The sequence below is a fragment of the Episyrphus balteatus genome, chromosome 2 (assembly GCF_945859705.1).
Source record: "Episyrphus balteatus chromosome 2, idEpiBalt1.1, whole genome shotgun sequence".
Lineage (NCBI taxonomy): Eukaryota > Metazoa > Arthropoda > Insecta > Diptera > Syrphidae > Episyrphus > Episyrphus balteatus.
Window position 1 is genome coordinate 19022598 of NC_079135.1, and position 14111 is coordinate 19036708.

General features: G+C 31.0%; 2 protein-coding genes across 2 annotated transcripts; one reads left to right on the forward strand and one right to left on the reverse strand.

The window, feature by feature from the left end:
* Window positions 1-1562: 1562 nt before the first annotated feature.
* LOC129909957 (RAB6-interacting golgin) lies at window positions 1563-4913 on the forward strand. The gene is made up of 4 exons (XM_055987139.1): window positions 1563-1778; window positions 1875-2343; window positions 2403-2543; window positions 4384-4913. Exons 1-4 carry the CDS (start codon window positions 1709-1711, stop codon window positions 4613-4615), a joined length of 912 nt encoding a protein of 303 aa, XP_055843114.1. The 5' UTR covers window positions 1563-1708; the 3' UTR covers window positions 4616-4913.
* A 706-nt stretch (window positions 4914-5619) lies between these two features.
* On the reverse strand, window positions 5620-11816 carry LOC129908256 (uncharacterized). The gene is made up of 5 exons (XM_055984633.1): window positions 10408-11816; window positions 6811-7200; window positions 6537-6741; window positions 6251-6474; window positions 5620-5855 (listed from the first exon to the last, which is right to left on the reverse strand). The coding sequence occupies exons 1-5, from the start codon at window positions 11430-11432 to the stop codon at window positions 5705-5707; spliced, it is 1995 nt and encodes a 664-aa protein (XP_055840608.1). The 5' UTR covers window positions 11433-11816; the 3' UTR covers window positions 5620-5704.
* Between the last annotated feature and the right edge of the window lie 2295 nt (window positions 11817-14111).

A 14111-nucleotide genomic window follows, 5' to 3' on the forward strand; every position in this document is an offset into this window, starting at 1 on the left:
TTATTATGACACACAACTACTGTCAAATACTCTTAAAAAAATAGGTACGGACAGACAAAGAATGAGCAAGTTAATTTCTTTGGTGGCTTGCCAAAAAAAATAGGTCCGTTCCACACTCAGTTTGCAACTGCCGAATTTAGTAATATTTGGTTATTTTTGGTCAGAGTCTGTTCCCAACTTCAAAAATTGTGTAGAAGAGAGCGCTCACGAGAGTAAAAAATTTCCCCACCCTGACAAATTTAGCCCAAAGAATTACTTCCGGCAGAAATATGATTTCAGTCAAATGAAAAGTTGACGTATGTCAAACAAATAAATAAAGAAGAAAAATCAAATTGTAGTGATTTTTAAATTGAATCGCGTTTACGTGTTTTTTGCACTAAAAAAGTGTTAATGTTTATCGAATTAGGCATAAAATATGAAATTGTGTTGTATAATGGTGTTCAACTTGTTCCAGACTTTTTGGCAGTCTTTCGTAGTTTTCTTTCGTACTGAGAGAATTCTCTCCCAACTCTCATTAATTTAACAGACTGCCTACCTAGTTTAGTGCACAAAAAGTCTGGAACAGACCTAATGTATACGACGAAAAGTAAAATGGCGAAATTCTTTAAAGGCTTGGCCACCACACCGGAGGGTATGCGGTAGAGGTACGGGTAGCGGTAACGATATTTGTATGAAAAAAATTCCACATCTGAACGTTGATATGTCAGTTTGGAATTTTTTTCATACAAATATCGTTACCGCTACCCGTACCGCTACCGCATACCCTCCGGTGTGGCCAAGCCTTAAGGCTACAGGTATGCGGTAACGGTACGGGTAATTATATGAAGGCTTGGTCACACCGAAGGGTACATGCGGTAGCGGTATGGGTAGAGGTAACGGTACTTGTATGAACAAAATTTCAAAATGACATATCAACGTTCAGATGTGGAATTTTTTTCATACAAATATCGTTACCCCTACCCGTACCGCTACCGCATACCCTCTGGAGGGTATATTTGTACTAAAAAAATTCCACACCTGAACGTTGATGTGTCAGTTTGGAATTTTTGTCATACAAGTACCCTCACCGCTACCCGTACCGCTACCCGTACCGCTACCGCATACCCTCCAGTGTGGCCAAGCCTTTATGATTACCAAAATTTATTTATTTATTTATCTGAAATTTAGCCCCATTTGCTTACTACCCTAGTACGCAGATGAAGCAAAACTAAATTTACCATACAAAAATAGGACAACGAAATCTTGAACGAAATTATTTTTTTTTTTTGTTTTGGCTTTAAAACTTATTTTCTGATGTTTTTTCTTAAATGTTTTGATTTGTATTTTTATGATTTTGACGTAATACCCGATTTTGGGGATTTGTTTCATACAAAACGACGGCAGCGTTTATTTTTTTCGTTGATCGTTGTATCGCCACAAGATCCATGCATTTAAGTAAGACATGATATTGCAGCAGTTGGCAATTATGTTCTTGTTCGAAAAAAAATTTATCACGATCACTATTCATTGCGAATGGCAACTCCTAGATCGATAACCCCACTTTGACACATCATACAAAAGTCAAAAATTGAATTTTTGTTTGCTGAGCCCTTGGACGTAAGCAATTTGTGTAATTTATTTTTATAATAAATTTAACTTGTTCCAAATTAACATCGGCTTTTTAATATTGCAAAATTTAAAACACTCTAAATACTATCTAAAAAAAACCATGTCGGATAAATTTAACGGTTTTAGTCCAGAAGATATCAGCAAAATTACATCAAACACAGCAAAAACAAGTGAGTTGTTGCATTTTTCTAATTGATCTTTATCTTGATACTCTTAAATACAATAAAATGTACAAAAATAAAAACTTTGTAATTTTTTTCACCAAGTGAAATCCGCTACAATCAGAAATCATGGAATCCGAAGAATGCCTGATAAAAAGGATCTTGCACGATCGCAGGAAAATTTAAAAATAAAAAAGCCGGATCGAAAAATAAACATAAAAGGTCAAATGCCAACCCAACCACCAACATTACAACAGCAAGAGGAATCAATAATGGATGAAATAAATTTGAATAAAAGCATGTCCAAATCCATTGAAGGTGCATTGTTCTATCAACCAATTCCAAATACTCTACAACAAAATCAAAATGAGCAATTAGATGTCTCGTCATCATCTGATAGCCCAGTTGAAAACAATTCATTGAATAATTCCTCAATATTACCAGAACCATCTGAAAATATTGAATCGTCTCCATTCAAGGGAATATCACTCAAAGATTTTGAAGTTCATCGCAAAATAATTGAAGAACAAAACAAACAGAAGAAGGATTTGCTTCATAAAGCTATCGAAGCACAGTAAGATTTATTTACATTTCAAATTTGTTGTTGTTTTATTTCACTCAACTATTATTTAGTTCACAAAAAACTGCTGCCGAAGCAAAGAAAATCGAAGAAATCAAAATCGAGCTATCAAAGTTGGACAATGAACTTGCTACCGACGTGGCTCTCTTAAGGAAACAAATTGATTCCGCTTGCATTCAGTATGCGAATATTGAGTAAGTTTTTGATTAAATATAACCTAGGTATATATTAGGGTGGTTAAAAAAAAAACGAATATTTTTTTTGATTATATACTCCGAAAAATCGATTGCTAGACACCTCCAGAACATACTCCCCAAATATGAGTTCTTAATAAAATGGGAATATCCTCCTCAATCGACTTTTTAACAAATTTCTTTACATATTCTTTTAGGAAATTAAACGCTCTATAAAAAAGGCCTAATATAGTTTTTTCGTATAACTAAACGATTGCAAGATCTTCCAATATTGACCGATTTTTCCCAACAAATTTTCACCAATTTTATATCAATAATGTAAACATCCGATTTTATCTGTCAAAAGTGCAGAAAAAAAGTGGCAGCCAATCTTTTGCCAATTTTCTATCAAAAAATTGGCCGAATTCTTGCAATCCTATGTACTCGTCTAAACACCCAACTTTTTTTATTTTCAAATAATTGCACAATTGTTGACTAATTGGTCATTGGATGATGTTCATATTGTATTCGTTATTGAGAAATAATTTAAAAAGGAGTTTTTTTTTAATTTCTTCAAAACGACAGAACATTTTCGCATCCGGTTTTCTGTTTTTGAATAAAAAACTATTGAGAAAATTGAAAACAGCGTTAACACTCAATTACACAAAAATACATTTTTTTTTTCAAAATTTTGAAATTGAAAATAAATTTTTCAAGCACTATTCCTTAAATGAGCTCTATTTAAAAATAATATTAAGTAAAAATTTATTGGCTTTGCTAAAAGGTATAGCCAGCCACGGGAGCTAAACGGAGGGGAAAAGGGTCTCCCTTACGATTTTTTCCTGTCTCAATTCTAAATAAAGTTTCATATTATTCTCCGTCATCTGTTAAGAAAATTGTCTTCAATGAGTCTAACAATTTTTTGGTCTCTAAAGTCTTTCAACCATGTAAACACACAATTTTTAATTGGATGACAATTGGTGGCAGATTTCAGTTGATTTTCTCCCGAATATTTGTCTAATTTCTAATAAAATGATCCTAACGTATAAACAGACAATTTTCACTTGGTAGAAAATTGACAATTGGCAGCTCACTGGTTGCTATTGGAAGACTTTTGACAGTTCGCCCAATATCGGAAGATTTTTCAATCGTAAAGCGAAACGAAATTTTCCATACAAAATTTCGATAACGAAATTAAATTTGTTTTGTATTTGCTTTAAAATTTATTTTCTGATGTTTTTTCTTGAATTTTTGTATTTGTATTTTTATTATTTTTACTTTGTTATAATACGCGATGATATTTTTTTGTTAACATGTTCGCTGTTGACTTTGGAGACTTCAAAATTTTTCGTTTCGCTTCAGCTGCGTACTAGACTTGACTAAGAAAAAATAATAAAAACAACAAAAATTATTTTCATTTTATGTGGAGCGATAACTTAACCCTTTAAAAGATATTCGAGGTCAAAAGTTTGGGAAAATTCGTTTTTTTTTTCTTAATTTTGTAAAAAGTTGAACAATTATTATTATCAAAGGATCATGGTATATTCTTATAGAAAAAAGATTGCTCTAAAAGGTATTGTATACTTTTTCATTAATCTTACCATTTAAAAGATATTCGAGGTCAAAGTTAAAAAAATGTATGTATAATTCACTGAGAAGTCATTATTATCAAATTAACAAGATGTATTCTTGTTGGGGCTTAAACGTTCTATGAAATTTATTGCTTTAACCGTTTAGAAGATATTCGTATCTTCCCATTTTTATTAAGAGCTCATATTTAGTGAGGAGTATAAAATCGATTTTTTTGACCCACCCTACTACATGTTTACATGTTTACATCATTATATTTAATTAATTTTAGAAAACAATACAACAAAGTTGAGGCCCAGTTCTTAAAAGCTAAAATAGAATTGCACAATGCTTCTGAGAAGAAAGAACTACTCACCGAACATTTGTGCACTGTAATTGCGCACAATGAAGACAGAAAGGCACAAAAATTATCAGAGTTAATGCACAAAGTGGGATTAACTCCATCTGGAGAGTTGGCTGAAACTTCAAATGGATTTCACAACACTGATTCTCCATCTATTTAGGAGTATGTTTAATCGGCCTAACTGCGGGCCAGTTTCTTATTTTTAATTTTAAGTCGATATTACAAAAACTTTAAAGTTCGTGACAAATCTTAGCCAATTAAATTGTTAGTTGTTAAATTTACTGTTAAAAAATGCAAAGCAATATACAATCTACATATTTTTTAATGCCGCCAATAATTTGGTTCTATTTATATAATGCTTTTTACGTATTATGTTTAACGAATATTTTTTTATATACTCTACAATGTATTTTATGAATAAAGAAATTTATTATAATAAAAACAAAAACTCACCGAATTAAAAAAAAAAAAGTTTTTCAAAAAATTAAGAGGCATCACGAGTCTAACAGCCTTATGGTGCTATTCATTTCGAAGAAAACGTACAGAGAATACTCTGGATTTTTATAAAGATTTACAAAAATCCACACTGCAGGCCAAAAGTTTGAGTATTTGATTTTTTCATCATTATTAATAAATTTTTCATGGAACAGGTTTTCAAAATCTAGAAATTGTAGACCTGGAGCCTATTGCACCAACTTACAATTTACAAGCAATTATTCACAAAAATTGTAAAATAATTAACAAATTATGTTGCACCAATTCTTAAAATCATACAAGAAGTTACAAATTTGTACAACTACAAATTTGTGATTGTAAATTGTATTTGGTGCAATGGGCCACTGAATGGGAAGGTTTTAATGTAATAGGCACCGTTTAAGTTAAAATACTGAAAATTTATCCAGAATTTGATATCGTTGTTACAAAAAATGAATCTAAATGGACTTTATTCAGCATTTAGGGAATAAATGTAAGCTCATTAAAATTTGCTGGAAAACCTAAGTTTTTAAACGCCTTATATATATACATAATTGTGTAAATTTAAAATGGCATGCATTTCTATTCGATATTGATACCTGTACAATTTAGTACATTTATATGGTTATATCTCCACTTTCAAAATCTGCTGCTGACTCTTGGTCTTTAACTAAAATAATAAAATATATATTTAAAATTATTTTTGATTTCAAGTTTTTTAATGTAAAATAAATTTAAACTAATGTAAATAGTATTATTTTATTTGTGTTGAATTTTAAGTAAGCAGAATAATACCCAATTCATCACGTAATTCAGAAATTGGCTGTTTCCATCTTTCTTCCCAATATACAGCCATTAGTGGTTTGATTGATTTTCCATTTTGAATCGACCATGGAAGGTATCTAGATGTATATTCTTTCCTTTGTCTAGAATGTATAGTTAAAACAAAATTTAAATTGATAGATAGATGCATTATTATGGCTCTAATTTTTTTGTATGTCTTACTTATATCTCGTTAAAAAAAGAATACTCTACATATAGAGAAGAATTTTTTAAAAAAGAAAGAAATGCGAATTGCATTTTGTTTATTAGACCTAGTTCGATTGTTTTAAATTGTTTTAACAATTTTTTTCTGTACAGCAAATAGTTTCACTTGTTTTACAAACTTAATATCGTTTCAGAAGTTAAACACTGTTTTTTTTCTGCTATCTTAAAAACATTGTACAAGATAAGAATTGTACTGATAGACAAGTAGTATCACACTTGTACTAATAGACAAGTGATATGATTTAGAAAGATAATGAAAATATATAAAACTTACTTTGGCCTTAGGCGAGCAGCTCCAAAGACAGCACCACCATAACACATCGGCAATCCAGTGTTTAAAGCTTCCACCCATTTGACAGCAACTTCACCCAACATATTAGTAGGCATACCTAAGATCGTGTGCACTAGGTCATGGCATTCTCGATATCTTGTCATAACATAAGCCAGCTGTGCATCTTCTATAAATCGAACCTCCATTCGTGAGTCAGGCGTCACATGCTTAAATTTTAAACAATCTTATGTCACAATCAAATAGTAGTTTTTTTTTTAATTACATTTACATTATCATCCAAAAACTTAACATATGATCTTCCAAAGCTATCTTCAGGCAAACTTCGTAGATAATTCATATCAACTGTTGTTGTATTGATACGTGGTTTATCAGCTAAAATGCGCTGTCCTTCTTCGGTGGCTTTCATAGTTTCAAGCATATTTTGGAGGGCATTTGTTCCAGTTGTTTCACCCAAGCAAGCAATCATATCATGACTAAGTTGTATAAATTTATTATTGAATATGTGATAACATAAGATTTTCTTTTAATGACTTCTATCTTACCGATGTGGGTCAACGATTGCTGCCACTGAAGAACCTGCACTTAGAAGGAATCTTTGAAATGGCGATACTTCAATCCGATTGCCCATAAACTCTTTAGTAAAGTTATCTAAGTTTTCTGGGATTTCAGTTTGAGTTTCTTCATTGAGTTTGGCATTGAATGATTCATTTTTAGGTATAGTCAAATTCTCGGCCATAGAAAATTCAGCACGCATTAGAGGTATTTTTGATCTCTGTAATAGAACATCAGGAAGTCGTCGCAACATAATGCCTGAAACTTTTACAGATTGATGAAGATAAGACCATAGAAATTGATAATGTTCATGACGATACATGTATACGTATAATTTTTTTTTTGTATTTGATTCTTTTACTGAATAACAAAGGAATAAACTTTCATAATGTAATAATAATTCATGGTTGGTAATTATTATTAAAATTTTTGTTTCTTTACAAAAAGTCGATTGTTATCCAATTATGTATGGATTTTATTTTATCGGTAAATCAGTCATACGTTAGTTCTGAATTAGATATGGATACACCATACGTCTATTGATTATATTTGTAAGTGAAATGATAACACTTAAAATAAATTTAAAATAAATATATCAAAAATATGGCAAATAAAAATCATTTTACATAAAAACAAATAGAATTTTGCACAATTTATTAGAACAGGTTTATGCGACCATATTTTGTTTATTCAAGTTTTTTTATTTTAAGATGCTTGCTTTACTACAAAGTAACATTTGTTTTATAATTAATCGCATTGATGCATACATTCAACAATATACAAAACAATATACTCGTATATGAGTGCTGAATAAGACACATCATATTAGCGTAGTATATTATTTTTAAGGTACATACGTAATCAAAAAGTAATTAATCTTTTAAAACTTCAAAATTAAAATTGCTTTGGCTTCATGCTTTTTACCTCTGAGTATGTGTTCATATGTATGTGTTATGTACGTATTAAACAGACAGGTGGTACATGGCGATGGCAATGACATTGAAAGCTTTAATGATCCATCCAATCGATAAATCTATAAATAAAGATTCCAATGGATGAAGCATCCACAATCCAAACTTTTAATTAATCTCACGAAGTAACATAGAAACCTTGAAGTGACTAAGTGGGTACTCGTACTACACGTATATTGTATTTATAATGGACATTAGTTTGTATACTAAAAGATGAGATAAGTTATGTTGATAGGGTTAATGACTTCACTTTTATCTTCTTTTTTTTGACGAACTTACGTTCATCTGTGGTTTTTGCATACAGTTTTTAATAATGAAATGATAAACATTAATTTGAAATATTTATTTTATTCAAATTTATGTCTGATGTCTGAGGATGAAAGTAAACTTGTTCAAAAATTTGTATTATTATGAGATTTTTTCATCTTTTTTTTTTAATCTTTCAAACAATTAAAGGGAGAGTAACAATAAAGAAATATGTAACTATGAAATATTACCAATAAACTTTTGATTCTAACAAACAAGGTTGTTTTAAAAAAAAAATTCAAAACTCCGACTCTGAAAATTTTATAGTAAATAGTTAATGTTAAACTCAAATACGTTTATGTTACTATATATTCAAATATAAATTTTGTATGGGTCAGAACGATAAAAATATCTTCCCGAAGTGATTAGGGACCATTTTTGCCAGATAATATTGGAGAAGAAGATTTTAATGAAAACAATCGCTGGTTTTCAAATTTCAAAAAACAAAACGGTTGGAATCCGAATGCTTAAAATTGGAGAGAAAATCTGGAGAATAAACTTAAACTGGTGAAACCATTTTTGATCAAATTAAAAAAAAAATAGATTTAGCAGACAAATTTATTTTCCAAAATGTTTTTTTTTTTTTAATTTTTATGTAATAATTTTACGTTTACTTAAATGCTTTTGCAAACAAAATTTTGTTAAAATCGGCTGGATCGTTTACGAGTAAGTAAGAAATGAATAACGGTTCCATAAGAGGTACCAATAATAAGGGTTAATAAAAGTGTTTTTTTTTTTCGAAGTAAACTGCCCGAGGTTTTTGATTTTTGAGAAAAGTAAGCTTTTTCATTTGGTTTTTGACAGATACCGTTAATCCTAAAAATAAAATTTCAATTTTACCTCCAGGGAATATGATAAAACTCATAAATATCGAGTTTGAAAAAAACCCTTAAGTAGTTTAGGCTGAGGTTCAATATGGATTTATACTAATGACGAAATTTCATTTTATTAGCAGAAGCGAAACTTAGAGTTCAACGGGCTTAAAATGTTTGGTTTTCATGGTTTTGGACCTAGGTGCTTGTAACTTATCTTTTTTTATTTTTTTTTAAATTAAGCTCTTAGCAATCTATTAAATATTTTCATGATATTCATTTTTAAATGGTTGATTTTGTTTATTTAAATTCGAATGCAAGTCATTCTTGTTTGATGTTAATTGGGTCTTCGAGTCAAGGTTTCATGACCGGCATTTATATCTACCTACCTCCTACTTCTTTCAAAATTTTATTTCGATGGATTTTCTACTAAAGAAAATATGAATGCAATGCAAAAAACATTTTAATATAAAAATCTTAAAATGTTTATTTAACAACGAGGTTTCCAATTACCAGAAAACCCATCAACCAAACAAACAATTTTAAAAAATAAAAACAAAAAAATAGCTCTTCACCTTTTGGGATTCATTAATCTTTTCCAGGTATACCTTTGCCTACTTCTCACCACATGCTGATAAAAAAAATAAACAGCAACAAAACATTGACCTTGTCAAACCCATTTACAACGAACTCTGTATTTTTTTATTTGTGTAACGACAAGTCACGACCGACGAGCAAACACCGATGACAATGAAAGATTTATAAAGACTTTAGCTCACGTGTCACTTCAAATAGATACACGCTGCGTTGGATATATTTGATCATCATTACACCTTACCTACTACCTATTTGTACATAGCAAACATAAATAAAAAAAAAAACATAGATAGCGCCTCTCAAAACAATAAAAAGAACCGACAACATAAAATAGTTTTTAATGCACTTTTCTTATGGAGAAAATTAATTCTTTATTTTTCATAAATTAGGTTTATAATTATTTTCTTTACAAATTCGTTTTTTGTTTGTTTTATTCTTGTTTGTTCGTCATTTTACTTATTTCTTTTTTAAGCTAATAATAAAATGTACATACAGCTCAAAAATGTTACTTCAGATTAGCAACAACTATAAAATAAAAACAAACTATTTTTTTTTTTTAATTTTAATTTATAATAAATAAAGCACTCAACAGGAACAATCAAGCCATTGTGTTATCGTTAGAAAAAAAAGAAAAACTAGAGTGCAAAATTTATCAAAGGTAAACATTTACTTAAAAAAAATTACATCTTTTTACAAAAAAAATATTAAACTTATCAACTAAAATTACTTAATAAAAAATTATTAAATTATGGCTTTGGTAATCTTATAATCGTCATCATGTTTTTTTTCATGTGTGTTTAATAACAAAGTGGTATAAGTTTTCTAATTGAATTTACACAAATCTCTTACATCCTAAATATTACATATCTACATGTCGCGTAGACATTTTTTAATTCTATGCTATACCGACTCAACTTTACTCAACGGTATCAGCAATTCCTTATCCGGTGCTTGCTTTCTCCTAAAAGTCACATATGTATACAACAGACTAGCAAACACACTTATATTGATTCCAATACAATTAACCCATGAGAATATGTAATCGCCACCGATAAACATACCCAAGTATGTCACGCATATGTTTTTCAAGCATCCAACAATTGTTGTTGTTAGAGCTGAATTATATTGCGTGCACAGCATTGTGCTGTAGGATAAAACAAAACCCATAAAACAACTCATAAGGAATTGTACAATAAAGAAGATATTGTTCCATTGTGAGAAATTAACCGATTGCTCCAGATCTCCAGTAAATAGGGTAATCATAAGGGCGGGAATGAACATGAAGAGTGAATTGTAAAACATCAAGCCATACTTTCCCATATCGATGGTGTCCAATTTCTTTTTTACGAATACTCCATTGGCTGCAGTTAGACTGTTTGTAATCATTACATAGCCATAGCCTTTTAGATTGAACGATAGATCGTCACTGGCTGCTAAGAGAGCACCTCCAATCATTGCATATACACTCACTTGTACAGCTGTCGAGGGGCGTATTTTCAGGATTTTCAATTCCAACAACATGGTCATAAGAATTGAAAATCTGCGCAATGCAGCAAACATAGGAAGACTAAGTTCCTTTGTACCCCCCAGACCGAACATCATATTGCCGAGGAATATCAAAGGGAGAGGAAATATCTTTCCAAATGAGTCTCGGCTAATGTCGGGGAATGTGACCAAGCGGAGACGTTTTCCCATATAAAGGACTACAATGCTGGCACATAGTTGACCCAAACTTAGGAATAGAAACGAGGGGAATTGATAAGATGTGAGGACTGTTTTATTGACGACGGTTATCATGAAGGAAGCCATTCCGTAGAAAAGAGCGGAACCGATTTTTTTAAAGTACAATGACCCATCTTCGCGGGATGAAGAACCTTCTGAAGAGTTGCCGCCGCCGCTGCCGTTGCCACCGCTGCCGTTCGCCATCGCGATGGATTACGCGTTAAGTAATTCGATGATTGTACTTTTTTTTTCTGTACTTATTTTGTTGTCGTATTGAGAATAAAAAAAGCGAACAGGAAATGAGAGAATAGATTTCACTTGATAAAAAAAATTATATTTTGAGAAGTCAGCACATTTTTCTTAGCTCTTTAGTTCTAGGTCTTTTATAGTTTTTTTTGTGAGGAAGGAAAATCGATGGACACAGTTTTTATTGTGATTTTGTTTGCAAATTGATTATTTTGCAATTATTGTGAAGCCGGTTTAATATTTTTTTTAAAGAATAAAAATCGGTGAGAGAAGAGTTCTAATAGGAATTCCGACGGTTTTACTTGGCAGAAGCCATTTTGATTAGTGCTCTAGAAGAGCTGTCATAAAAAGAATTTGGACAGAAAACGAAGAAAAAGGCAAAAACAAAAAAAAAAAAAAAACAGAAAAAAACAACAACAAATGCAAAAGTGCAAAATTGAAGTGAACAAGTTTGGCAAATATTTTATATTGAAGGTATTATAATTTGTAAAATAATATAAGAGGATGATAATAAAAAAAAAAAAAACAACTTACTTGTATTAATTATTGTTCGATTTAATATTATTTGAAATTTATTTATAACTTTTTTACAAAAAATACGGAAAAATGAGCAAGAAGAAGGCAAAAAAATCGCAGCTGATATCGAAATGTCAAGTTTGTGTTGTTCGAAAACAGCTGTCATATTTTCGAATATTTAAGGTTGATACACAATGGGTGCGTTCACGTACGCACAGATACCCTATCCAAGATACAAGGTATCCGATTTTTTGGTTTAAAAAACAATTTATGTAGCTTTTTCCAAAAAAAAACAGCGCTAGAAAGAAATAAAAAAAAAAAAACACTTTTGCAAAATTCCCACTTTCTCACTTTTTAGGTCATTGTAGTTATGGCTTAAGGGCCTGGCTACACAGTGTTGTGCCCAATCGCGTTCCAATTCACATTTTCTAGGACCAAAAGTCAAAAAGAGAAAAATCCTCACCCCTCTTGCCTACAGCCTGACTGGTTAGGCGATTGAAAAATCAAAGTGTAGCTCGGCACTAATTTTTTATAAAACTTGAAAATGTTAGTTAATTTGCAGCGAAATATCGTATGGAATAAAAAATATTTTGATTAATTAGTTGTTCCCAATTATTTGGCAATGTTTTTGTAAAAGAATTTAAAAAAAAAACAAAAATCTATAATGGGCGCAGGAAGCAAAATACTGTTGCTAAGTAGGGATTTTTCGAAATTTCACAAGAAGTGCATTGAATCGAAAACCGTAAGGATTTAGGATGAACAAGTTACCAAATTCTGAGAGCCCTTTTCTACTAACAATTTTGCTTCTATAATGCTTTACAGAAGCAACAATTGCATCTGTAAAGCTTTATAGAACCAAAATTGTTTATCGGGTGAAGTTCCCCAATCAACATATTTCGTTTGATCCATTACTTTTGTGAAACCCTGTAGATCATTGGCTGGGTCATAACGTGGTTCAACTTTGGTTCAGAAATTTAACTTGCGGTGGATTAGCAGTGGTTCAGCTTTGGTTGACACGATGATAATGACATATTGGATCGAAACAGAATTATTTCTATATTCTTCTCTTTTCGCGCATACTTGCTTATTCGCCAACTCACCCTACTAACAATTTTGCTTCTATAATGCTTTACAGAAGCAACAATTGCATCTATAAAGCTTTTTAGAACCAAAATTGTTTGTCGGGCATGCTCTATCTCTTTTTCTCCCTACCGACAAACAAAAGCCATCTGTTGACCAGAACTCGAACTAATTTTTGGTTCAGTAAAAATGATACCGATAGAAAGCAAGATAACGTCTTGTTTCAAATTGGTGATAAAGATTTAAAAGTATATTAAAACATTACTAATTTTATACTACAATTTCAAAAACTCCAAACCGGCATGTCCCAACAAACAATAGGTGTGTTTTTTATTACCACCGGTCTTAACTGGATAAAAAAACGCAGTCGGGGCTAAGCAATTTACATGTTAAATGCAACAACACTTTAGCCCCTTGGGCTTAGCTGTTAAGCCCGGAGGGCTTAACTTTTTCAACAGATTTAAATCTGTGCTACCAAATAAACTTGTTCGTAAATTGTTTAGAATTTGTTTAAAAACATCAAAACTGATGTTTGGAAGGACAAATATTATTTTAAATATTTATTTAATAGTTAGTTGAACTTTTTTTTTTCAAAAACACATAAGAAACCCCAAAAGCGAAAAATATGACAACTTTATATTTTTTGTGTCAGCTGATTTCGGAACATTTAGTATGCAGTGCTGCCAATTTTTCTCGCTAAGCCCCGAGGCGTTTTTTTTTAACCAGTTAAGCCCGGTGGTATTAAAAAACACACCTTATATCAATTCTATACAGCTTTATACTACGTTTCCACCTACCCTAAATCCGAGATTTAGCGAAGTAGATTTAGCATAAATCTCGAGTTTTATTCTAAATCTCGGATTGAAAGTAGGTGGAAATTTTAGATTTAGGGTAGCTGAACCCAAATCTGAGATTTAGCGAAGTAGATTTAAAATTAATCTCGAGATTTATTCTAAATCTACTTAGCTAAATCTCGGATTTAGCGTAGGTGGAAACATAGTATTACAAGAGCTACATTAACACCACCTGTAAAAATTTATA